The sequence below is a fragment of the Pyxicephalus adspersus genome, chromosome 8 (genome assembly GCF_032062135.1).
Source record: "Pyxicephalus adspersus chromosome 8, UCB_Pads_2.0, whole genome shotgun sequence".
NCBI lineage: Eukaryota > Metazoa > Chordata > Amphibia > Anura > Pyxicephalidae > Pyxicephalus > Pyxicephalus adspersus.
In genome coordinates this window covers 44,336,235-44,360,760 of record NC_092865.1, presented here as the reverse complement: position 1 = coordinate 44,360,760, position 24,526 = coordinate 44,336,235, and the positions used below count along the sequence as shown (strand labels likewise).

Genomic DNA, 24,526 nt, shown 5'->3' with positions numbered 1-24,526 from the left:
AAGATAAGAGATAATGGAAGAAAAGTAGAAATGGCAGCCATAATTCCTGCACCACCATCATAGCTCCCTCTTGGAATATCAGTAGAGGAATGTTGGAGTTCCCTACCTCAATGTAGCAATAATGCAGCTAATCAGTTTTTTCTTTCATCAGCTGGAGACATTGTACGAGTCTTCTCTGATGTCCCGGGGTCCACCACCATCTACAATGTAGTGTTACGGCAACCCAAGTACAGACCGGTGACGGTAAGTTTCCAGAAATTCCCCCCCTTCCCTAAAGGCATTGACTAAAATCCAATTCTGGACAAAATGTTTAATTCCAGTAACATATTTATTACATTTAATATATCCCTTGCTAGTTCCATGGCAAAGGTTACTATTTGAGAAAAAGAAAGCTTGTTATAAGATTGCCAGAGCAGTCATATAAGCTGCCTGGAAGATGAGATCCTTTCTCTGTCTTGTGTGAATTCAACTGGCCCTTCTTTCTGTTCCATTGGGATGTTTCTTCCTTTTGGCCAATGAAGAGGTTTGCTAGAGAAATAAGTTAGGAAATCAACAGGTAGAGGAGGCAAGTGCGAAACGTGTTGAAAATAAAGATGGGAAACAAAATGTATATGTATCACATGTGGATAAATTTGTTTTATGATCTTTGATGATTTATTGTGTGTCTAATGAGTGATATCTGTACGGGCAGGGGTTGAATACTATATTTACGGTAATAATATCTTTGTATGGAGTAGATGATGAGTGGTTTATATTATCTATGTATATGGTGTATATGTTTTATAGAATTGCTCAGCAAATTCTTTGTCCATTTCTCGCAGTACAAGATCACCTCCCCCAGTCCATCATCCTTCACCATCTCATCCTCTGGAAGTGTCCAGGCTCCCGCTGCAGGATTCTCCAATACCAATGCAGTGAGTCCATGTTAGCTGCCATTATTTAGCCTCTGGGATGGAATGCAGGGGTCATGTGATCTATCAGTTCAGAATGACGGCATGGGTCATGTTACCTATCAGTCCAGAAATAAGGCACAGATCATGTGACCTCCCAGTCCAGAATAAAGGCATGGGTCATATGATCAATCATTCCAGAATGAAGGCACGGGTCATGTGATCTATCAGCCCAAAATTAAGGCATGGGTCATGTGACCTATCAGTCTACAATTAAGGCACAAGTCATGTGATCTATCAGTCAAGAATCAAGGTTCAGGTCATGTGATCTTCTATTAGCTACCAGTTGATATAAAAAGAAGGAGAACCCCACTGTATCATGGCTCTAAAAACTTCAATGCATTGCATTTATCTTTTCAGTATTACCAGCTGCAGATCAAGGTCATCGACTCAGCAGGAAACACATGCAATGGAACACTCAATGTCTATGTCCTTCCTGTACACCAGAACACCATCAACTTCACGTAAGATTGGGTGTGGGGTGGTGGGGGGGTCTCTGTACTGAACTTATCATAGGAGTAGGCAAGGGGTCTCATTCTACTTGCTGCACTCTCCCAGTGATATATATATATATATATATATATATATATATATATATATACTGCAACACATACATACATACAGCACAAACATTTTCTGATGGCCAACCTTCACCAATGTTTTTGCTCACATCTGCCCTGTGGGGACTTTTTATGTACTGCTTTGCCATGTTGTCTGCTTTCATCCCTCTCAGGTCATCTTCGTATAGTGTCACCATCCCAGAGAACGGTGGGCCCAGCTATATGGTGACTGTGATGAAAGCCTCTGGGAATAATGTTCTGTATGATCTGGTCAGTCCCAGCACCATCTACTACATTGAGCCAGGTATGTCCCATCTACCCCAGGAGCCCTATAGAAGTAGGAGGATGAAGATTGCACACACACATTGGGGGGTCATTAGGATTGGCATTGTCTGAGGGTACCAGGGTAAAGTTCAGAGTGCTTGTGGTGGTCAGACCACCAGGGATCAGTATGGGGCAGACTATTGAGGATTGATCAGAATGGAGCATTTTATGGATGAGGGATCAGTATGGAGCAATTTATGTGGAAAAAATCAGTATGGGGCAGACTATTGGGGGGGAGATCAGAATGGGCATACTATAGAGGAGAGATTAGAAAGGGGGAACAGTATGAAGAAGATTATGGAGGAGGGATCAGAGTAGGGCAGACTATGGGTGAGGGATAAGTATGGGGCAGTTTACTGATTAGGGATTAGTGTAGAGCAGACTATGGAGGATGCATCAGAATGTGCCAATTAATGTAGAAGAGATTAGAATGTGGCAGTTTATGGTGGAGGAATTATCTTGGGGCAGATTATGGATGCAAATTATTGATGAGGGATTAGTACAGAGCAGGTTATCGAGGAAGGATTAGAATGGGGCAGATGATGGGGCAGAATATGAATAGATTGTTATTATGGGGCATTGTATGGATAAGGCACAGAATAGGATTGGTTGGTAGGTGTGCAGTGATACCCAGGTAATAATAATACCTGGGAGATATCTGGGATATATTGATTACTTACCTAGTCATGGGCCTATTGATCAGTGTAGAGTCAGCATAACAAATTCAGAATATAAACATTATAAGAGTCCAGAATTCTAGATAACCTCTATATTTGACCACACCATGTCTGCTCCCCTTCATGCAGTCTCTGGGACGATCAGGACAACATTTAATCTAGACCTGGACACCAATCCGTCACTGATCACCACCATCCTGAAGGTCCGAGCCTAGGACCGCAACCAGCACACTGACAGCGCCACCACCATGGTGACAATTACTGTTACTGATGTCAATGACATCGCTCCACAGTGCAGCCCTGCCATCGTAGTGTGAGTACCACTCCGGTAACATGACACAATGCAGTACCATGCAAAGTCCATATATGAACCCTTTATTCTCTTCCATGAACAGGGATCAGGTTCCACAAACCGCTCCGATTGGATACGTGTTTGCCAAATTCCAATGTACAGATCCAGATTATAACAGCACTGGCCTCACCTATTCCATCACTCCGAATGCCAACTCCCAGTACTCTTTCCGTATGGTGGGCTCAGAGCTGCAGGTGAGGATGGAGTATGTTAGGAAACTCCATAGAAACTATTTTATTCCCAATGGGTGCCACACTGCCCAACCTGAGGAATCTAAAAGAAATAAAACTGAATTCCTAAAAATCATAGAGGAGCTCAGTGATGATGAGATGAATGTTTCATTCCCTGATAATTATGGGTGAATATTATTGACATTGTGTATGGTCCAATATGGAAATATAATCCCTGCAGGGTCCTATAGAGGTCACAAGGAAAAAATGCAGACTTTTTACAATGAGATCTGGATGCGGAGCTCCCTTTATTACATTATATTATTTTGAGTCCTAATAAGGATGGATGTTTTGTTGAGAGATTTTCCCTGTTCTCTGCAGATCAAGAATACGCTGAACTACGACTCATATGAAATGGCGAGTGTTAGTTTTCAGTATTCAGCCACAGTTGTTGTCACTGATAATGGAACCCCGAAGATGACCAGTAAGTAGATTCCAAATCAACTATAGCACCATATTCTGTATGGCTGATGGATCTCTTCCTCCTGCAATAGAAATAACCCCAATTGTGGACCTGAGGTTTCCATTACACAGAATCAGAAAATGTTAAAATGTAGCTGCTTTTCTCATTGGGCCTGGTATATGAAAGCTTGCCAAGGCTGGGGGGTGGGGGAGTATACACTTTCATCAGTGAAGGTGGGTGATCCAAGCCTGGAAAGGATCTGGTCCAGTATTAAAAAGTACTTTTAGGAAATCGATTGCAGGTTTGCTGGATCATCAGCTTCACTGAGGGAGTGTAACCTCCCCAGCCTCGGAGAGCTTTATTAAATCAGGCCCATTGGATTTATAGCAAATCCAGGGTGCCATAAATCCAAAGCTGTAGACACCACTGCTGTAAAAAAACAAAACAAAAAAAAAAACTTCTGTGGTCATGCATTTATAATGTGAAAGATAAAAAGTAACATTGTAACAATTGCATCCATATCAGTAGGACAAGTCAACAAATATTACTATTATACTCCTTTTTACCTGTTTCTTTAACCTAATCTGCCCTAATTAACTCTTCCCCTTTACTATTACTTTCCTAAATATTTTTCTTGTTAATAATTTGTTTGTTCGTTTTATATTTTATGTTTTTGTTGTTGTATTATACACCAAAAAGACATTTACAATATTTGCAGCATTGTACTGGAATTATAACTTTAGTTTCATTAAAAAAATAATTAATTTTTGAATACAATGTATACTTGTTATCTACAGGGACTCTCATTATTTTTAACACTGATCAAAGTAAGGAAGTGTGGAAAAAGCATTTTCCGTAATTTTTCCTAACACAAATGTTATATATTTTGCACACTCCCTCATATTTACTGCTGAATATAGCCAACAAATCTGCTGATATCACAATAATGTGATTTTTATGTAATGTGATCCTGTATATCCGACCCGATCAGCACTCTATGGATATCCCCACATAGTAGCCATAAGAAATAGATGAGATCGGTGAAGTTTTATTATCAAACATCCCAGATTGCCACGTTTGCTTTGATCACTTTTCAGATATTCTGTACTTGACTGCCATTGAGGAGACTGGGCCATGTACACCACCTCTGAATATGGCGATCGGTTATTTCAGCCAGGTGAAAATGTTTCTGATCGGCAAATTAGTCTAAATATAGTGCAGCCTAGAGACCTTGGCCAGGAAATTACAGAGTCGGATTGGCTGACAGCCTATGAACTCACGCACAAATCGTCTGTTTGTGGGTACACACAGGAGACAAATGTTAAGATTTTGACACGGTATTGGGATCCTGCCTCCCTCGACCGTATGTTCCCTTCAGTTCCAAGGTCTTATTGGAGATGTGGATCTGAGGAAGATGACTAGTTTCATGTCTGGTGGTCCTGCCCGACTCTGCAACCATTCTGGGATGAAGTATTTAACGTTTGCTCTGATTTGTATGGTGACCCCGTGGCCCCTTGTCCAAAGGCAGCTCTTCTATCTGTAATGCCCAACCCACCTGGTTTCCATAAAAAAAAACTATTCATTGTCACCTTTTAGCGACTGCCCGCCAACTTATCCCACAGTATTGGAAGCAGACTACTTTACCCTCCCTTGCTCACTGGGTTGACAAGGTAAATGATATCATGAGAATAGAAGAGATCAGGGCGTTCGATAATGATTGTATGGACAAGTTCCGAGCTAGATGGGCTTGTTGGGAACATTTTATCTCCTCCCCTGTGCTGAAAGTCAGACTGGGCTCCTCCCCCTCCCTTCTTTATGACTCTTTTTAATTGCTCTGCACAGATACCGCTCCCTTGCCCATCTTTCCCTATTCCTTCCCCTATTCCGGTCACTCTCATTTGTCTTTCCTATGTTTGGTATTCATTGCTTTACTGTTATACTAAGTTTGCACGGATTACCATCATCCTCTGTCATTTTTGTTTCTAATAATGTGCCTGCTGGATTCCTGACAATTGCCTTGAGCCTCTGTTTATTGTTTGATTTTCATATTTGTACCTCTTGCACTTGTTTCTGTTATTTATACTTTGTTTTGTATATTTTGATTGTGAACTTAATAAAAACATATATTTACCCATAAATACAGTGCAGCCATCAAAGCACCGACTGCCCCATTCAAAGCCTGAATGCCCTAAATATAGTGTTATAAATAAAAGTATTGTTCTTAAATCAGAGAACAGATACTGATTTAAAGTTTTTAATAGGCCACCCCTTAGAGTTCTTCTTTAAAAACTCAGATCATTTCTAAATTCACACGCAGAGACCTGCGACTCCTGGACACAGCATGGGGGTCATTGTGTTTAATGGTATACTCTTTTCCTTGTATTGCAGCCAACATTCCAGTGTTTGTCACTGTTACCCCGGTGAATAATTATATTCCTGTATGTGTCGGACCCTTTGCATACTCCGTCAATGAGAATGCACCGTTTGGGACTGTTGTGGGACAGCTGAATGCCACAGACGCTGACTATCCTTTTAATAATGTGGAGTACAGTATTGATGGTGGACAGAACCCAACAAAGTTCTACATCGTCCCAAGGACTGGTAAGACCCTATCTACAGATTTGTCATTTGTAAATATAGCGCTGACATAGTGGCCTTGATTTATAAAAGCGCTCCAAGGCTGGGGAGGATACACAGCAAATCTGGAATGGATCTGGTCCAGGATTTAAAACTAATTTGCTAACAAAGACCAATATACTTAGGAAATCTATTCCAGGTTTGCTGGATCACCCAGCTTTACTGATGAAAATGTATTCTCTCCAGCCTTGGAGAGCATTAAGAAATCAGGCCTAGTGTGTAGCTCTTCATCCATCCACATCAGACCCAAGTGGGAGCCCTCAGTCTGATGTCCTTACCACATTCATACAAGGAGGAGGGGGGGAGGGCATGCATGTAATTTCGATAAACAGACTCCATTATTTGGTGAGCCAATGTGGATAAGAAATAAAGGTGTTTTTAGGGTGCAGTGCCCTTTAAATGATGCTGAAGGATTACAGATATTCAAGGACAGAGGAAGCCTAAAAGTAACCTTACAAGATTGTATTTTAAAGTTGAAATATATCTGGGTGGCATGGTGGGCGCTGTGACCAGCATGCTTGTTTTTGCATCACTGGGTCCCAGGTTTAAATCTCAACCATGGCACTATCTGTATGGAGTTTGTATGTTTTCCCTGTCTCTGTGTGGGTTTCCTCTGCAGTCTCAAAAAATGGACTATGGTGGGGACATTGTAAACTCCTTTGGGGAACAGTTATATTACTATGTACTGTGTACTGCACTGCTGAATATGTTGGCGATATATATAAATATATATTAAAATGTATTTTTTGTTAAACTGGTACGAGGCAAACATAACAACAAATGTTTACTTTATTACTTTCCTCCTTTTTGTCTCTGTTCCTACTCGCTGCCCTGTGGTTCACTACTGCTGCTGATTTGAGATGAATGACAGCCAGCATCACTGAACCCCTGTGAGCCCAGGGTGTCCAATCCCTTTCCCCCATCATTCCTGGGCTCACAGGAGGAGTGCTGCAGAGTGTCATCAGTTTTCAGCAGTCAGGACCTGCTAACTGCTGGAAAAAGAAGAGGACCGGTGGTATTGTATTTGTGTCCAGAGAATGTCAAACATTGGGAATATCAGGAATATTACACGGGGTTGTGAGTTTTGCTGCTTTATTATTGAGGCCACTATCATCAATGTACAATCATTCTACACACAGGAGAGATTAAACTGCTCGGCCCCATGGACTTCGAGACTCAGACCTCCTACAGCCTGAAGATCAAAGTAGTGGATCTAAAAAATGACATCATACCAGATCCAACTAACCAAAAGACTGCATACTGCTCCATCACCATCAATGTGCAGGTAAGAGGTGAGACGGGAGCTGCTGGACAGCTGCAGAGATCCTATAGAGATACATACACACATTATTAATTATCAGTATATATATAGCACTAACATATTTTGCAGCGCTTTACAAAGTCCATAGCCATGTCACTAGCTGTCCCTCATTGGAGCTCACAATCTAATGCCCCCAGACATATTTCATAACTACAGTCTAAAGACAATTTGTGGGGAAGCCAATTTACCCAAATGCATGTTTTTGGAATGTGGGAGGAAACCCACACAAACAGAGGGAGAAACTGCAAACTCCACGCAGATAATGTCCTGGCCAAGATTCAAACCTGGAACACTGCGCTGTAAAGGCTGTGTGCAGAGTGCTTACCTCGAAGCCACCGTGCTGCCCACATACATTATACAGTACAAATAGGTAAACAACAGGGCCCTTTGCAGGGTAGTAACAGGAACTACAGAAATAACCATTTGAGAGTTGTATATTCCTGCAGATATGGCTCCTTATCTTCTGTCTCTCCATAAGATTATCCAAGCACAGGGCTATTGGATGGAAAATCAGTGGTGGTTGCCCATACGTGGCACTCATTACTATCCGAAAAAATCTCTGTAGTTTCATCTTTTCATCAATGGTGACAACAGTAAAGTCATTATTGTGCTGCATTGTTGCCCCAGATGATTGCACCATGAACACCATTCATTCAGCAAATGAGCATAGCTTACAATTTGGTAAAGGAAGCGTTGTGTGTGGTGGATGTACAACCTAACCTCAGCTCCAGCATTGACATCACTTCGCATGACACCCCACTAGTGCCAGGAAGAAGGCAAATCACCCATATAAATTATCTCTAATCACACATTTGACAAATCTTCAGCACCTTAGCATTGAGAATGTACACAATGTCAGATCTGTGGATTTGGTTCTAGGTCTGTGATCTTTGATGTGTGTGGTGAATTGCTGGGATCTCTGATCCATGTTCTGTCTTTCCAGGACTACAATGATAATCCCCCCATCTGTACCCCTCCATTTTATGATGAGACAATCTATTCCACCCTCCTGACAACGACCTCGATTGTATCACTGACCTGCAGTGACATAGACGTTTCCACTCCTGGGCTGTCTTACACCATTGTGGGCGGTGAGTTGTTGCAGTGTGCATTGTTTTGTTGTATCTGATTTATTAAAGTTCTCCAAGGCTGGAGAGGATACACTTCCATCAGGGAAGCTGGATGATCCAGCAAACCTGTAATGGATTTCTTCAAAGTCATTTGCTAATTGCAACAAATGGTTTCAGTCCTGGACCAGATCCATTTCAGGTTTGCTGGATCACCCAGCGTTACTGATGAAAGGGTATCCTCTCCAGCCTTGGAGAGCTTTAATAAATCATGTCCTATGAATCCCCACACTCCAGACAATGAACCTCTCAGACCTTTATTAGTGTTCAGTGGACAAAAATGGACAATTACCTATGGCGGCACCTTCTCTTTCAACCAACCCCAGCACAGGGAGTTTCAGATGAGGTCCTTTAGCAAGCTCCCGCTTATAAAACTATAAACCCGCAGGCAATACACTAATATGTAACTAAAAATGTTTTTGCATCTGTTTTTTTTTCAGGGGGTCGGGGGGGGTTAGCAGTGAACCCTTCCCAATCAACAGACTAGCCGTTACACAACAAGCAGTTTTATATAGCAGTGAACAGCAAGCTCCCTGAACAGTAGGTTATGCTGACCTGTAAATTGTATGATCGGTGGGGTGATTGGTGTACAATGTTTGTAAATGACTGGACATCTTCATTGGTGGAGCTGATTGTACGTTCATATATGGCCCCTTCTTCTGTTACAGGAAACACTAATAACCGATTTCGGATGAACGGCAATAGCGTCATGCACAACCCGTTCTCCTATAACCGCGATGGGGTGTATGACCCCACACAATACCAGCTCCTTGTCCTGGTAACAGACAGCACCACCTCTCCTCAGTACAGTACCACAGCCACTGTGTTCATCACCGTTGTCCCCTGGACCACCACGCAGCCCACCACCACATCCACAACACCGGTGAGCACCTTTCTGGGTCCTGCTTTGTGTATACACCAGGAGTGGAAATAGGTTGAGTGCTGGATGCTGAGTTTAAGGGGGGGGGGGGGGGGGACCAACAGGCAATCAACATGCAGGAGAGATGCTACCGAGGTGTATGTCACATGATCAGACGGGATGCAGAGGTGTACACGGAGCACTGACACAGACGACAGCAGCATACATGCCGACCCGTACACAGCCCAGGCTTACGATCAGACACTGAGACTGTTCAGCAGTCTTTTTGATCTTTCTTGATTAGAGAAGATGTGCTCTGCTGACACCAGAACTCTAGAAGTGCTGACTGACTACCAGCAGATGATGATGGCTGAATATTGTGCATACAAAGCAGAGTTCATTGTTCAATGGCAACCCCAACATTCTGCCAATGTCTGTGCTGCCACCCCAGGGTCTTTCTGGTAGTGCTGGGCCAGCTGTCACCAGCAGGCAGTGAAAACCTCTGTAACATTTTCTGTTTCCAGACCCCAGAAAAGAGAACGACGATTGTGAATCAGACGCTGGAGTACTGGCAGCCCAACATCTGGTTCATGGTGGTCCTCACCATCACTGGCGCACTCTTCCTTGCCGCCATTGGTTTGCTGAGCTGGGCCCTGTATACAAGGTAAGTCCTCCATCACAGCACACACAGAGGAATACCAGGAACCAAAAAGTCCAATCAAAGTGCCTGAATGAAGAACTGCCTGGCCAATCACAGGGGGTTACCTGCCCTGGGGGTGAAATGTACCAATCTGATTGGTTGCTTTGGGCACTACAAGCATGTTTGGCTGTGCAGTTTGTCAGCAGAGCAATGGTCCTATCATAGTGACCGGGAGTAACGGCACCATTTCTATTTCCAGATACTCGTTATGTTTACGAGGCCCAAATGAGGAAAAGAACCCCCTCCTGCAGGACCGGTAAGTGAGCCCATAGTAGGTGTCAGAATGCTTCAATAAATGACCACAGAAACGTAAAAAGTCAGAAACGATATTAATTCATCATTAGCAGTCGTATTGGTGTCATGTGCCCAATATTGTGATGGTGGCAGCCTTCAGGTCTCTTGGCACAGAATACTCCAGGGGGTGGGGGGGTACTTCAGAGGGAGTGAGCACTGTAGGTTTGTTCCCAACCGATTCCATTGTGTATGAGGGCTGCCATCACAGAAGGTCTTTCTGTAGAGCTCTGAATTTCCTGACATTTCTGGAGGCAGCATACACAGCAGCCACCTACCTGCCAATTTACTCCAATATAGATTCACACAGCACCCTTTTCTGTCCAGGTAAGTTTCTCGTAGTAATGTTCAGCAACACTCCCCCAGGTCCAAGTACATGGGTAACACTCTGCCATTATAACGCGTTTATCCTTCCTACAGATCATTACAGAACCCCGAGCCCCCAGCTAACCAAAACCAACAGCCGCCTCCCCCATCCAAGGAGAAGAAAGACATGGCTCCAATCAGCCCGCTGAGCCTGGTATGTGATATTACCGATATCATCATCATGCTACATATGTGTCACACGTGTTCTACACATCCAGTGAGGATGAAGGAACCTTAATAGATATCCTTCCAATTTGGGGATCTCAGATATGTGGGTGCTGAAGTGCCATCTGGGGGCCCCAATCATCATTTCATTATGTCTCACGCTTCTCTCTTCTCTTCTTCCAGCAGTTTGATGGCAGAGCTCAGGACCCAGGTAAGTGTTTGCTCAGCCAGTAAGCCCTTCAGTAAATTACTGATCCCTGAAATGAAGACCCCAGGCAACTGACTGCAAGTCAGATCATTTCTGCTGTCAGTGTCCACCAGGATCTGCTACACGGCAATGTTCTGCAGGATGGTGTCACCCAGGGCAACCAAGGCTTGGCAACGTACGGCAGTCAGAACAGTGACAGCTTGATGGCTTGCTGCACTTTGCTTCATTGGAGAAACATCATTTATTTCTTTTATGTATTTGTCAGGATGTCCCCAGCTCTCTCCAGGAGTCAGTGCCCCCAACACCCTCCCTAAATCAGGGTGTCCCAAGCATTCTCCAAGAGTCAGAATGTACCAGCACTCTTTCCAAGTCAGGGTGTCCCCAGCATTCTCCAGAGGTCAGGGTGTCCCCAGTATTCTCTAGGAGTTAGGGTGTCTCAAGCACTCTCCCCTGTGCTATCATCGTGTACATTCAGAATCTCTCTAGCAGTTGAAAGATTCTGCACATTGACCATAACAATATCTTTGTATATTCTGTAGATGTCATGCTGATTTCTGTCCCCTCATTCACATTTCTTCTTTTCTGACTTCAGTGACTGGACGGGAATATCTCTTCAACAGCCACAATGGGGAGCGGCGCTGGATATAGGGAGAGTGACCTCCAACCAATGACATCTGGATCTGCACAATCATACCAACTAGAGTGAAATCCTACAACACATCACATGAATTGCAGCATTGGAGCCAGAAATCAAGGAGCTGATTTGTGTTTTCATGTTTTTTTTCTGTAAATCCAGATTTATAAATTATTCTGTACAATTTCTGAAATATAAAATCATTTGATGATGAGATGCCTGTTGTGTATATAATAGTGTTCAGTACCTAGTGTTATCCTGCAGGGGTATCCAATGGGGGCAGCAAAGACTCTGCAATGTGTCTAGAGAAGTGGTTAAAGGAGTGAGATGAAATATAAATTCCTGTTAGAAGGATGTCCTCCAGAATGTCCTCTGGACCTGTAAGACCAAAGTTGAGATGTTTGTCTATATTGCTATATGCTACATATTGCTACAGCGCCACATCTAGTGAAAACTACATCGACAAAAGAATGTCATACCCACTGTGAAGTACAGTGGTAGAGGGGTGATATGGGATTGTTTTACAGCCACAGGACCTGGGCACCTTACAGTCTTTTAGTCACCTATACACTCCTTTGTATAGCAAAACAATATAGAATTGAATGTGAGGCCCTCTAAGTGACAGGTAAACCTTGGCTGAAATTTGGTCATGTGAACAGACAATGATCCCAAGCAAAACAGCAACTCTACAGCAGAATGGCTGATAACAAAAAGAATCAAAGTTCTGCAACGGCCTATTCAAAATACACACAGAAACCCAATGGAAATTGTGGTGGGCCCTTAGGAGAACCTGTCTATAAACAAATGCTTGCAAACCTACATGAGCTGAAGCAATGTTGTAAAGAAGAGTCAGCCGAAATCCCTCCACAATGATGAGACAGATGAATAAAATCATCCGAAAATGTATATAAATGTATAACAACAGCAATAATAATAATACCAAATGATAAGATTGATAAAGAAGTATATGATAAAAAAAAAAACAATGATAATAAAAATGAGATGTTTCTCCAGGGATCGCAGACTGTCATTCCTAGGTTCACCTGTACCTTTCATAGCGACGGGCAGATGGCGGTAGCGAACGAAACTTTCACTTCTTTGGGATTACCAGATGTCCCGCAGATGCAGTTCGCAGCCAATCACGAAGCGGCAGGTCGCAGCGAATGACAGCGGCAAAGGAGGGCGGAGTTCTAAGTAGTAACGGACAGAAAGCTGTCAAATGGATGAAAGGGCGTTGACTTATCCCGGCCTCTTATTGGTGAAAGCTTCGTGTGTTGCCATGACAGCAGGAGCCGGAGCCGCCTTGTCCCCGGCTGGCGGCCATCTTGTTGTTGATGTGAAGCGGACAGGAGCAGGTGAGAGGAGCCGGGTCCGGAGGAGATACCCGCGGGCTACCGCCCTCCCTAGTCCCAGTTGGGAATCACGCCGGGGAGGCGAAGAGAGGTGAGGAAGGGACTGCAATGCTAAATGAAGACGGCTGAAGAGAGTGGAGGAGGGTTTATTGTAAGGGGAGGGGGCTGAGACACATGAAGGAGGGGTCATTGCAGGGGAGGGGTCCAAGATACATTGATGAGGGGTCATCAGAGGGGGTAAGGGACTAATACATATAGAGGAGGGGTCACTGTTGTGGGGGGGAGTCTTGTGTATGGGAGGGGACAGAACCACATTCAGGAGGAGTCACTCGAGGGGAGGAGCTAATACACATGGAGGAGGAGTCAATGGAGTGGACGGGGCTGGGCTAATCACATGGAGGAGGGGTCACTGTTAGGGGAAGAGAATTTCTATTATGTATGGGGAGTGGAGAATGCCTAGGGATGGGGCAAAGACATTGGGGGGGGGGGTCACTGGAGGGGTAGAGAACTAATCACTTAGAGGAGAGGGTCACCGGAGGGCACTGAGGCTCATGGGGAGGGGTTACTGTTGGGGGAGGAGACTGGGACACATGGAGGAGTGGTCTCTGTATATGGAGTGAGTATAATGAGGGAGATCTGTCTTCTTGGGGAATACATATATTTGTGCTGTTGGTCTTCATGGCGGTGTGTTAAGCTGCATCGCTGGATTCTCAGATTGACCGAAGTCAATTATCAGAGATATTTATATAAATTTGGATTCTGTGGAAGTTTGGAGATTTCCTAGATATTCAGGAGATGCCATGGGGAGGATTTAGGGGGCGCATTGTGCGGATTGGTGATACCAGAGACTGCCAGTAACAAAAGCTGAGCCTGGCACATTTGAAAATACCGTGCAATACCCTGGCTGTGTTGGTTGCATAAACTCATCTCCTCCTCTTCATTACATAGGAACCCTGGAATTATCAAGAGGAATCCGGGGAGTGCGGCAGGTGAATGTCCCCAGATTTCTATGCCACAAGGACTGGCATAGTGCCAACATCCTGACAGTGATGAGACCCTACCTGTGCCATAATCGGCAGGCTGGTGAGATCCTCCTCACCTGGCCTGTGATTGGTCACCGATACAGGAAATAGGAAACATGTGCCCGCAGGCTCTTTCCCCCGCAGTGTGATGAGTAAAGGGCGGTGACCACGTTGAGTTTGTTTCCAAGAATGAGAAAAGTTATCCAGAAGAATCAGATCCATCAATGGCCATTGTGAGCGCCATGTTTATTTCTGGCAGAAAGTCAGCCCAGGATTTAGTAATCGCATTGCCTTCCATCGTTCAGACCTCCGAGTGCTGTATATATGAAGGGATATGGAAGTGCCCCCTCCCTGCGTGTGGGGACGATCTCTCCCCCCGGATAGGTGTGTAAAATCCTCTGCAAAGTTCCCTTGAAAATGGCATCGGCCTCCGGATTTCCCCAGCGCTGATTTTCTGTCCCATTTGACCAGTGAGGATTGAGTTGTGTTTCAGGGAGATGATTGTTTTTTATCATTGGAGGACACATGATCTTTGGGGGAAGAGTTCGTCCTGCACACAGCAGATTTCCTGCTAATAATCCATTTGGTGGTAGACGGGTCCTCTTCTGCATGTACAGGAAGTTGTATCCCCAGGGACAGGGTGACACTGCGATGGTGCCGCATATCACATTCTTATCTGTACACACTGTTCACAACCCAGCCGCCTGGCACCGATCCCATGAATGTGAGATGAGGGGGCTGAGCACTGCTCTGAATAATTCAGGGGAGGCTCAGCTTCTATTTTCCATCTGTCCTGCCTGACACTTCACCCCCCAGTGCACTGCGCTACTTTATATGTGGGGCTCACAGCTACTCTTGCACCACCCTATTCTAGTATAGTACTGTAATGCACCCCATATCTCTTTAGTACCTTAAAGCCCCCCCATTACTCTGTAGTACCCCTGATTCCAGTATAGTACCCTAATGCCCCTCAATTGTACTATATTACCCACTATTCCAATATAGTACCTCAATTCCTCTGTAATACCTAAGTATCCCCTAATCGTACTATAGTACCCCATTCTTCTATAGTGCCCTAATGCCCCCAATTGTATAATTACTATAGTATCCCCCCTTTCCAGTATAGTACCCCCATTCCTCTATAGTACTCCAGTGCCCCCCCCCCCCCACAATTCCAATATAGTACCAATGTATAGTACACTAATGCCTTTCAATTTTGCTGTAGCATCCTCCAATTCTTCTCTCATACCCCACACTTCTCCTCAGTACCACGGTGCCCCCCCAATTCCTCTATGGTACACCAACCCTTTCCTCAGTAGTACCCAACATCCCTTTGTCCCTTTATTTTACCCTAACTTGCCCCTCTACTGTACCCCAGCCCTCCTCTCTCTGCCCCGTCCTCTGTGGTACATTTCTTCCTCTCCTGGTACCCCCCCCCCCCCCCCTTGGTTCATTTTTTCCCCCCCCCGGGCCCCCCCCCCCCCCCCAATGCTGGTTTTGGGTTCCTAAAAGCAGTCGTGTGATTGGTGTATTGGCCCCCTGTAGATTTTGGGGGGTGGGGGAGTCCTTTATACATTTATGGAGGTATCACTGATCCGGTTCTTTATATGAAGTGTTTGAAGATACCTGTAGTCCCCCTTCCTTTGTGGTGGATCTGTGCCCAACATGCAGTGCTGGGATTTGTAGTTCCTCAGATCTGTGTTCAGCATGCAGACTGGCTCCCTCACTTGTCCTTCATCGCCATCCAGCTGCTTCACATGAACATTGTGTAATGAATCGTCTGTTCTGTGTTTTGTCCCATGACCACCGAGCCCAGAAAAGCATTCCCAGCCCACCATGTGCTCTGTCATCAATGTGCACAATAATCTCTTGCTGTGTTGTTTTCCCAAAGCATGCGGCCATCACAGGGTTAAATCTTCCACATGGAATGGTTCAGATTGTCCAATAATTACAGAATTCCAGCACCGTCTCCTGGTATCCATGGAAACAAGAAAAATTCTGTCCAGTAGTCAGAGGCTCGGCTACCGGTACAGTACTGACCTCTCCTGAAAATGCTGGCTTTCTGGCTGTCATGTTTATCTTGCACAGATTTCGGATTCTGTCTTCACTTTCTGCATGCTGGTCCCGGATCAGAAGGCATTGAAACTAGAGGACCAACATGATTATAAATTTATTTAAATATATCGTCATCACTGAGCCAAAACACATAGGACATTAAGCTGTGTGTCCGGACTGCCAGGGGGATTCATCAATATGGGAACCATAGGTGGCACTGGGGTGAACAGGCCAGCAGGTAGTGGGGTTGAAGTTTGGATTGGTTGGAAGAGGGATGGGGGCTTTGAATACAGTGGGGTGATCATGGTGCAGGTTTGTAGTGCTGCAGATCCAAACATTCATGGCTGTGCAGGGCAGATTTGTAGCACAGGATGTGGTCTTGGTGTCCCCAGTAGCTGGTGGAGTCTCCCACTTCCTGTTATAATAACAGACAGGAAATGCCCCCCCCCCCATTGTAAATAACTCTTCCCTCCTGGCGGTGAGCCCTTTGGGGTCATTTCATCTCCCGGCTTATAATATATTGTGTGTGGGGACGCTGAATGCACAGCCTGGCTCAGGTGCTTTGTATTGGCTGTGAAGGGCGGCCATGACTTATCTGTGTCCTATTATTAGAACCCCCCTTCTGCGGTGTGATAATAAATATAGACATACAAAGGTCCCCATCACACAGAGGTCACAGAGACCTCTCTAGGCCACAGGACATTCCGGGTCTTCATATCAACAAACTAACTGAGCTTCCATTTATTTCAGCAGAAATTCATCTCCTTCATCCAGTTACAGATTTTTCATGGCAGTGGCAACCAATCAGGTTGTACAGCATTGCACAGTGTTGTCAGTTTAATACACTGCAGAAGGTGGAGAATTCGGGGATGACCTTTGGGTGCAACTGCTGCTCCCTTTCACTGAGAGCTAAGCTGGATGATCATGTGATTGGTCGAACAACCCCCCCAAGGCCCTGTTTTGCAGCACGCTGGGCAGTGCCATTCTGGTATACAAAACAATGACATCAGTGGTGCCCATTTCCCAGCATTGCAGTGATTGGATGAGATGGTATTCTATGTGATATGGATACAGAGGAGATCAGAGGTCAATGTGTCTGATGTGGAGGTCACCACCATCCCTTCACAGATCACAGGGGAAGGATGGACGGTTCCTCTCCAGAGAGTCTAGGGGGAGAGCAGCCAGTGAAAGACTACAACCACCATTATGCTGCAAAAAGAGACCAGTGATTAATGCACAGATTGTCTGGAGCAATGCATCCTGGGACTAATCCATTTGTTCTTCCACCTCCATTGTTATTGTCTGTCACTGGAAATGTGGAAGGAGCCTGGATTACTTGTTATAGGAAATTGTTAGCTTTCTCTCTGTATAGAAACATGATGGAGTTTTGTCATCATTTATTATAATAGATTATTACAAACTAAGGAAGACCACAAATGTGTTAAACACACTGCAGAGCCCCCAATGTAATCACATGACAGGTGTTTCTAACCTGTTAGAAGCTGACTGGACCCGCATCTTTGTGAGGAGTTGCCTGACTGTGTGTGTGGAGTCCATAGCGGGCCGCTTTCCCTGCACTGCCTGGAGACCCTGGGGTTGTCACAGGATGAGCTCAAACCAAACACATGCTGATCTGAATTTCAGGTTGTCAGTTTGCAATTGTATCACTCAGGCTCCCCTTTCTGAGTCCTATAAAAAAGAAGCCTACAGAAGAGAATGTATCCTAAATGTACCCTGCCATAGGTGCTGCCAAACATGTCAAGGTCCAGGAGGATCCGGTGTTGGATGCGATTAGATTCCTGGAAGGTATTCCATGCAGTGTCCTGTGTGATGGATTGTGGGGGGGTTTATGAACAAAGCAAAGGTTTTGCTGTGACCCTCAAGCTGTGATACATTCAGCAGCCTCTCTAAACAGGAATCTTATCAGTGATCCCAGAAGTGTTTTGTATGAAATTTCTCTGTATTCCTTTACCCTGGCGACGGTATCCCAGAATCCTTAGTAATATCAGATATTTTATTTCTCTCATTTCCCAGTGATCAATGGCTATCCGATGGGGTTCACAGAAAAGCATCTGGCATGGGAATGGGGCCATTGCAGTGGAAGAGAACTTGATCTGGCTCTGGGTTTCGGGTTTTCAGTTCTCTGGGTTCACCGATAGACAGTTAGGGAATTTAATATGAAATCCAATAGTGCAAGGAAGAGAAGCCGAGCGCCGTATATCACCGCTGATCAGCAGACATTCTGATACTTGGAGTGCCAGGGACCAGATGGTTCACTTGTAAATCTGCTGCGATGTCTCCCTCCAAGAAAGAGACAACCATGGTCTCCTCTGAACTTGGAGCATATGAGGGACACAGAGGTAGAGTGTGAAAGGATGGCCGAATCTATATGACAACGCATGGCATTGGTTTTCTTAGTTGTTGCGCTGTGGATTGGGGCGTCGGGGTATTATATATTGGGGGGGGGTATAGGAAGTGACTGAACGTGACAGCCTGGTCAGTGTCTTATGATTTCTCGTCTCTTTCAGATCTGGGGAGTGACCCCAGGCTAAAGGATTTGTCGGCCACCTTCTTCTGTCCCTCCGTGCTGCTGGCTGGCCCCTGCGCCCCTCTCCATGTCCCCTCCCAGCACTGTGCGTGCAACGCAATGTGTGTTTGTCAAACCATGGAAGTGGGGAAGTGCGGCAAGAGCGCGGTGTGTGACCGGGGCCGGGGGGTCCTGCTGGAACCGTTCATCCATCAGGTGGGGGGACACAGCAGTATGATGCGCTATGACGACCACACAGTGTGCAAACCCCTCATTCCTCGGGAGCAGCGCTTCTACGAGTCACTACCGCCAGAAATGAAGGAATTCACCCCCGAATATAAAGGTGAAAACGTCTAATTGTGTGAATATAATATCTCTGTACACTGATTGGTTACACTGCCCAATCCCCGCTTCTGTGTCTGTACATTGATATCTCTTCTCCATGAAGCTTCTGCATAGACTGTGGCCGTGCTCACAGGTGTTTTTTGCTGTTTGTTCGGTTATGTCTCCCTGAGGTTGCTGTGTGATGCATTGATTGTGCACTCTCTGCTCTCTGTGCAGGTGTTGTGTCAGTGTGCTTTGAAGGTGACAGTGATGGATACATTAATCTTGTTGCCTACCCCTATGTGGAGAATGAATCTGTGGACTATGAGGAACTTCCAGAACGGGACCACCCAAGACGTAAACACTCCCGACGCGGCCTGCACCGCACTAACAGCACCCCCACCAGTGCCGACCACAAAGAAGAGCGCTCGACCCTGAGTGGAGAGAATTCAGAAAGGTGAGAAATCTTTTATATCAGTAGATGTCCGGCATTGGAGAGGAGCCGTGTCTGCATTATATATCCATGGTATAGGCCGGGAGGGAATCTGTAGCCAGGCAATGTGACTCTGAAATTTATATAAAGCTTAACCCTGGTCAGCACCTTATAGTCTCCTAAACCCCACCCCCCAGTACCACCTATAGTGTCCTTTAATAGGGGTCACCCTACATTCCATGGGCCATCCTATACACTGCACTGTTTTAGTTCACTGCTTACCCCCTCCATAAATTGGCATATGGGTGTATGTATAGAGCAATCTGCATTATATGATAAGTCTTTCGGATAATTCTCAGATTTGATAACTGAAAAGCCCTGTGTGGACAGCACTTCCTGCTAGGGAAAGGAAACTGTGAAAGTTTGCTGTAACATTTAATGTGCCTGATTTGCTTTTTCCCCGGTCTGACATTGCAGAAGATTTCATATTTGTTTCTAAATATGGGGATTGTTTGATGTTCACTTTCCTTCTATGCAAGTGATTAGTTCTAATTCTCCACAGTGTGTCAGAGATGAAGAGCCCCAAGCTAGAGCTGCTCAGCCAATCGGACGTCCCCTTCCAGATGCTGGACAGCAATAGCGAGGTCAGCTCGGAACGGATCAGTTACAACCCCTGGAGCCTGCGCTGTCACAAGCAGCAACTCAACCGCATGCGTTCAGAATCTAAGGATCGCAAACTGTACAGTATCCTTCACCATGGCCACCCACTCTGATCTCTTGTAACTTATTAACAATCTGTCACCTCTGTTATGATAACTTAACTCTGGGTTCCCAGAATTCTTGCTGCTTGAAAATGTTGTTCACCACTTTAAGTTCCCGTGCGTGCTAGACCTGAAGATGGGAACGCGGCAGCATGGTGACGATGCCTCTGAGGAGAAGGCAGCCAGGCAGATGAAGAAGTGTGAACAAAGCACGTCTGCCACCCTGGGCGTGAGAGTGTGCGGCATGCAGGTAAACACATTGTAATGTAACACAACAGTGACACCTAGCATGGAAGTGATGCTGTTTGTCATATTGGGTGGAGCAGCCGTGCCATTCCCCTCACATTGGGGAGCAATAGTGTTGTCTCTCATTTTGGGGGGAAGTAGTGACCTCACCCATGTTTGGAGTGCCATGTATAGTTAGAACTGTGATCTGGCTAGATAAAAACTATATGTAATTTTGCAGGAGGGGGAAAGTTGTATTCCTACCCCCCTGCATGGGCCTTGTTATCATTGTCTGTTGTTCTATCTGCAGGTCTTCCAGATGAACACGGGGCATTACCTGTGCCTGAACAAGTACTATGGCCGGGGGCTGAGCGCCGAGGGCTTCAGACAAGCACTCTACCAATATCTACACAATGGCATACAGCTACGTGTTGACCTGTTTGAGCCCATCCTGAGCAAACTGCAGCGACTAATCTCCGTCTTGGAAATGCAGGCGTCCTATCGATTCTATTCCAGCTCTCTCCTTATCATCTATGACGGCATAGATCGCCCCAGAACCACTGACCAACTTGCCCAGGACACTCTGCCCAAAGTGGACGTCCGCATGATTGACTTTGCTCACAGCACCTTCAAGGGCTTCCGTGATGACCCCACAGTGCACGATGGGCCAGACAAAGGTTACGTCCTGGGCCTGCAAAGCCTGATCAGTATTTTGGATCTCATCCGAGCCGAGAACCAGTAGCAGGAGGTCTCAGCACTTCATCACACTTCTCCAATCAGTGCGACCAGGAGAGACAAGAAACACCCCACACAGATCACCCTCCATTAACACCAAACTGTGCATCCCTCAGTGGTGCCCCGGAGACAGAATGCCTGACCTTCTGCACTGATCTCTGTGCTGGTCATTGTCTATTTTGTTTCTGGAAGAACAAAACTGGGAATCGCGAAGGAGGGAACCTGTGTGCGGCATATCCTGGAGCTTACCGAATATAAACCAACACATGAAAAAAGAAAATTCCTTGTTTTGCTTTTATTCTTTCCAGAACTTGAACCAGCAGATGGCTGGTGATCATCTGATAGGAAGTGACATCACTTCTCATGTTGTAGCTCTGATGATGCTGCAAATTAATTTTTGGTGAAACTTCTGAATTTGTGGCCTCCTCCCACATTGACAGAAATGTATATATTTATATTGCTATATAAATATTCATATATAAAGACACTCCTATATATATATATATATATATCAGAGGAAATCTATATATTAGAGCTATAATATTCCTGCTTGTCTGCGTGCAATGCCTCCTTCCCTATTCGGAGCGATGGGGATTAAATCATTTCTTTCCACCATCAGACACTGCTAGGATCTGCTCTACAGCGCACAGGGCGGAGGTTACGATTGGCACCGCTCCTTTTAATACGATGAACGTAGTCACTGACTGGCCTTGGTGTGTGGAGGTAGACGATGTAGCATGCATGTTCAGACGTCCGGTCTGTGTCTGTCATGAAGCTTTATTATTATTTTTCAGGTGTCTTCAGCGTCACACAAATAATATAAAAGCCAAAATCTGCACTTCAACCTCAACCTGTGTTTGTGTTGTGCTGCTACAGACAGGAGGGGGCGCTGCACCGCCTATAGCGGCCCCTGTCCTGTGTAACCAATCAAACATCTTGTTTGTTGTGTTGTTTTGATGTAAAATGTTACCACTTTGCTGCAACAGGGGAGCCTTAAAGTGGACCGAATCCAGTACACTCTCATGTTCTGGTTTTATCACAGATGCTCTGCTTCGTGATTGGCTGACTCTTGGCTCAGCTGTTTCTGGTGTGTTCAGGGGCTGCTTCATGTTCATTCCAGTTTGCACTGTTTGCAGAGCATTCTTCCTAGGGAAGATGATAGTTTGCTAAGACTTAGGGGCTCTGTCCAGTACTGAACTCCCGTTATCCTGCCAGGGATTGGCCGGCCTTAGTTACTCAGCCTCCTTGTGTTCTCAGGTTGTTGGTGGCTCCCTGTAGTAAAGGGGATGTGGGGACATTTGGCTGCATTTGTTTCCAGTGTTCAGGAGCCAATTAGCTGAGGGGTGAGGGCCATGTGCTGTTATGTATTGGCCATATAAACTGATACTTGATAGGTTAATAAAGAAGAGGACCTGTCCTAAAACAAAATACCTGAATTATATTTCTTCGAAGCTGACACTCTAATATCTTAGGTGCTGCCCTGTACCTGCCTTGGGAGTTGGAGGGCTGAGCAACTTCTAGAAAGAGAAATAATGGCTGCCACCACTATAGGATGTTATGTTATGGTCAGCATCATTTCATCATCCTGCATTGTAGGGGGGGGGGCACACTGCGCTTAACCGAGAGAAGGAGAGCCAGCCACAGGGGGGAAGTATATAAAATCACCTCATTCTCTCACCCCATAAATATATATTTAACCCTTGCAGTGCAGAGGTAGCCCCGGTACCAGGAAGGCTCTTCAGTTATTTGTTTTATGACGGGTTCTGTTGGTTGCTCTGGGATAGATGAAGACAACCTGCATTGCTGCCTCGTCATTCAGACGAAAGGGAAATTGCACCTGCGTGTCTCGTTCTAGCTAGGTGAGTTTGCTGGGCATTGTGGTTCCTCTACCTATTACTGTCATGTCTTCTCGGAGGTAGGGTCTCTGAATATCGTCAGTAGTAACTGTTACAAAGCTGGGGCTCCACCCAATGCTGCAGCCGATTGCCACCAAGTTTTTCATGTTTTTATTATTATTTTTTTTTTTTTTTGCATGTTTTACGAAAAAACATTTTTGACTGGTTAATTGACCTCCCCAAAATTTGGCCTCTACTAGGGTCATTATTTTTTGTGAGCTCCCCTGTGGGACACTGCTATGGATTCTGTACAGCGCTATGGAAAATGTGTACGCTAAACAATAAAAATTTATGTTCAGCGTTTTGGATTTTAGTGGCATTGAAATTCAAGGTCAGCAATGGGCAGAAATCCCAGTGTGAACACATAGAGTATGCTGGGAGTTGTAGTTCGTTGGGAGCTTGAATGTACTGGGTTGCCTGAGCCCCTGCTGTCCTCTCTGCAGTATTTTTGGCTCATTGTGTACCCAGGGGTGGGGTATTTGTGGACAGCAGACTCTCCCATTGGTGGTTTCCATGGTTTGCCCTCTGTTGGGGGAGTGCTGAGAATACAAAAATATCGGAGTGATAGAGATGTTGTAGGCAGGTGGGGGGCATCCATGCCAAGGGTATCATATTCGCCTGGAGCAGGTACTTTGCAGGTCCTGCACCCTCTGAAAAGCCATATCTGGTACTTGTATGTCACTGTGTGTCCTCATGTTTCCTGCATATTGCCCATGTGTATGGGGGGGGATGTTATTGAGCCCTGGCGCCTCCCTAACCCAATGTACAATGAGGTCTGAGTCTTGGTCAGTGATTGGCTGATCTGGGTTTTTATAGGAGGTGCTGCCACGGGTGCACAGGGGACTCAGGAAGTCTCCCATAACATCGAGCTCTGGTCCAATGGTTTCAGATGACGGCTCAGACCAATCACAGCGCTCTGCCATCATGAACTGTGAGTGGGCGAATAGAGAGGGGCTCCAGGCAATGTTTCCTGTATGCATGGGGACAGACTGGGGATGTGTTAGATCTTCTGCTGTGTCCCCACTGGGGAAATTCCTTTGTTTCCTTGTTGTGGGGACACAGAGCTCAGTAAAAATCTGACAGGTCCCCACTCTGCGCTAAACACAAAACTGGAGTTCTTCTTTAGAGTGTCCTCATTGTTTGCACTTGGTGGGTGAGAGGTACTTACCTCCAGCGATAATGGGGGACACCTACGTGTAGCTGTGGTGGGATTATCTGTGGACTCCATGATGGTTCCCGGTCCTCTCACCATGCAATCAGACAATGGACTTCTATCAGTTTATCAAAGGTGCGGGGGGGCACGCCTGATCCACAGCCAATTCTGTGATTCATGTTACGGTTTCTACGTGTTACACTTCTGTTGTGTTTCTTTTTTATTAAATGATATGAAAAA

General features: G+C 45.4%; 2 protein-coding genes and 1 long non-coding RNA gene across 7 annotated transcripts in view; 2 read left to right on the top strand and 1 right to left on the bottom strand.

Annotated features, from left to right (window-relative positions):
- CDHR4 (cadherin related family member 4) overlaps positions 1 to 12,275 on the top strand; it is a 17,673-nt gene extending 5,398 nt beyond the window's left edge. The window contains 16 exon segments of the mRNA XM_072420304.1: positions 152 to 243; positions 822 to 914; positions 1,311 to 1,414; positions 1,684 to 1,814; positions 2,641 to 2,824; positions 2,907 to 3,057; positions 3,415 to 3,517; positions 5,885 to 6,097; positions 7,273 to 7,418; positions 8,398 to 8,545; positions 9,250 to 9,464; positions 9,965 to 10,104; positions 10,340 to 10,396; positions 10,852 to 10,951; positions 11,146 to 11,173; positions 11,763 to 12,275. Of these exon segments, the coding sequence (XP_072276405.1) occupies positions 152 to 243; positions 822 to 914; positions 1,311 to 1,414; positions 1,684 to 1,814; positions 2,641 to 2,824; positions 2,907 to 3,057; positions 3,415 to 3,517; positions 5,885 to 6,097; positions 7,273 to 7,418; positions 8,398 to 8,545; positions 9,250 to 9,464; positions 9,965 to 10,104; positions 10,340 to 10,396; positions 10,852 to 10,951; positions 11,146 to 11,173; positions 11,763 to 11,818 (1,961 nt within the window). The 3' untranslated portion in view covers positions 11,819 to 12,275.
- LOC140336887 (uncharacterized) lies at positions 7,209 to 13,156 on the bottom strand. The gene is made up of 2 exons (XR_011921962.1): positions 12,854 to 13,156; positions 7,209 to 7,459 (listed from the first exon to the last, which is right to left on the bottom strand). It is a non-coding gene; the product is annotated as an uncharacterized lncRNA (long non-coding RNA).
- On the top strand, positions 13,116 to 24,526 carry IP6K1 (inositol hexakisphosphate kinase 1). 5 transcript variants are annotated; one of them, XM_072420305.1, is made up of 7 exons: positions 13,116 to 13,247; positions 14,105 to 14,145; positions 18,762 to 19,103; positions 19,322 to 19,541; positions 20,080 to 20,261; positions 20,353 to 20,528; positions 20,814 to 24,526. In XM_072420305.1, exons 3-7 carry the CDS (start codon positions 18,881 to 18,883, stop codon positions 21,243 to 21,245), a joined length of 1,233 nt encoding a protein of 410 aa, XP_072276406.1. In that variant the 5' UTR covers positions 13,116 to 13,247; positions 14,105 to 14,145; positions 18,762 to 18,880; the 3' UTR covers positions 21,246 to 24,526. The 5 variants fall into 5 exon arrangements, with proteins under 5 accessions (XP_072276406.1, XP_072276409.1, XP_072276410.1 ...); XM_072420308.1 differs by lacking the exon at positions 14,105 to 14,145 and having other exon boundaries at positions 13,118 to 13,247; XM_072420306.1 differs by lacking the exons at positions 13,116 to 13,247; positions 14,105 to 14,145 and adding an exon at positions 14,152 to 14,562.

Coding starts and splice junctions, on each gene's coding strand:
- IP6K1 (XM_072420306.1), top strand. CDS start 14,403: ATGGCCATTGTGAGCGCCATGTTTATTTCTGGCAGAAAGTCAGCCCAG. Junction 14,563..18,761: donor CGATCTCTCCCCCCGGATAG/GTGTGTAAAATC, acceptor CGTCTCTTTCAG/ATCTGGGGAGTGACCCCAGG. Junction 20,529..20,813: donor TGAGAGTGTGCGGCATGCAG/GTAAACACATTG, acceptor TTCTATCTGCAG/GTCTTCCAGATGAACACGGG.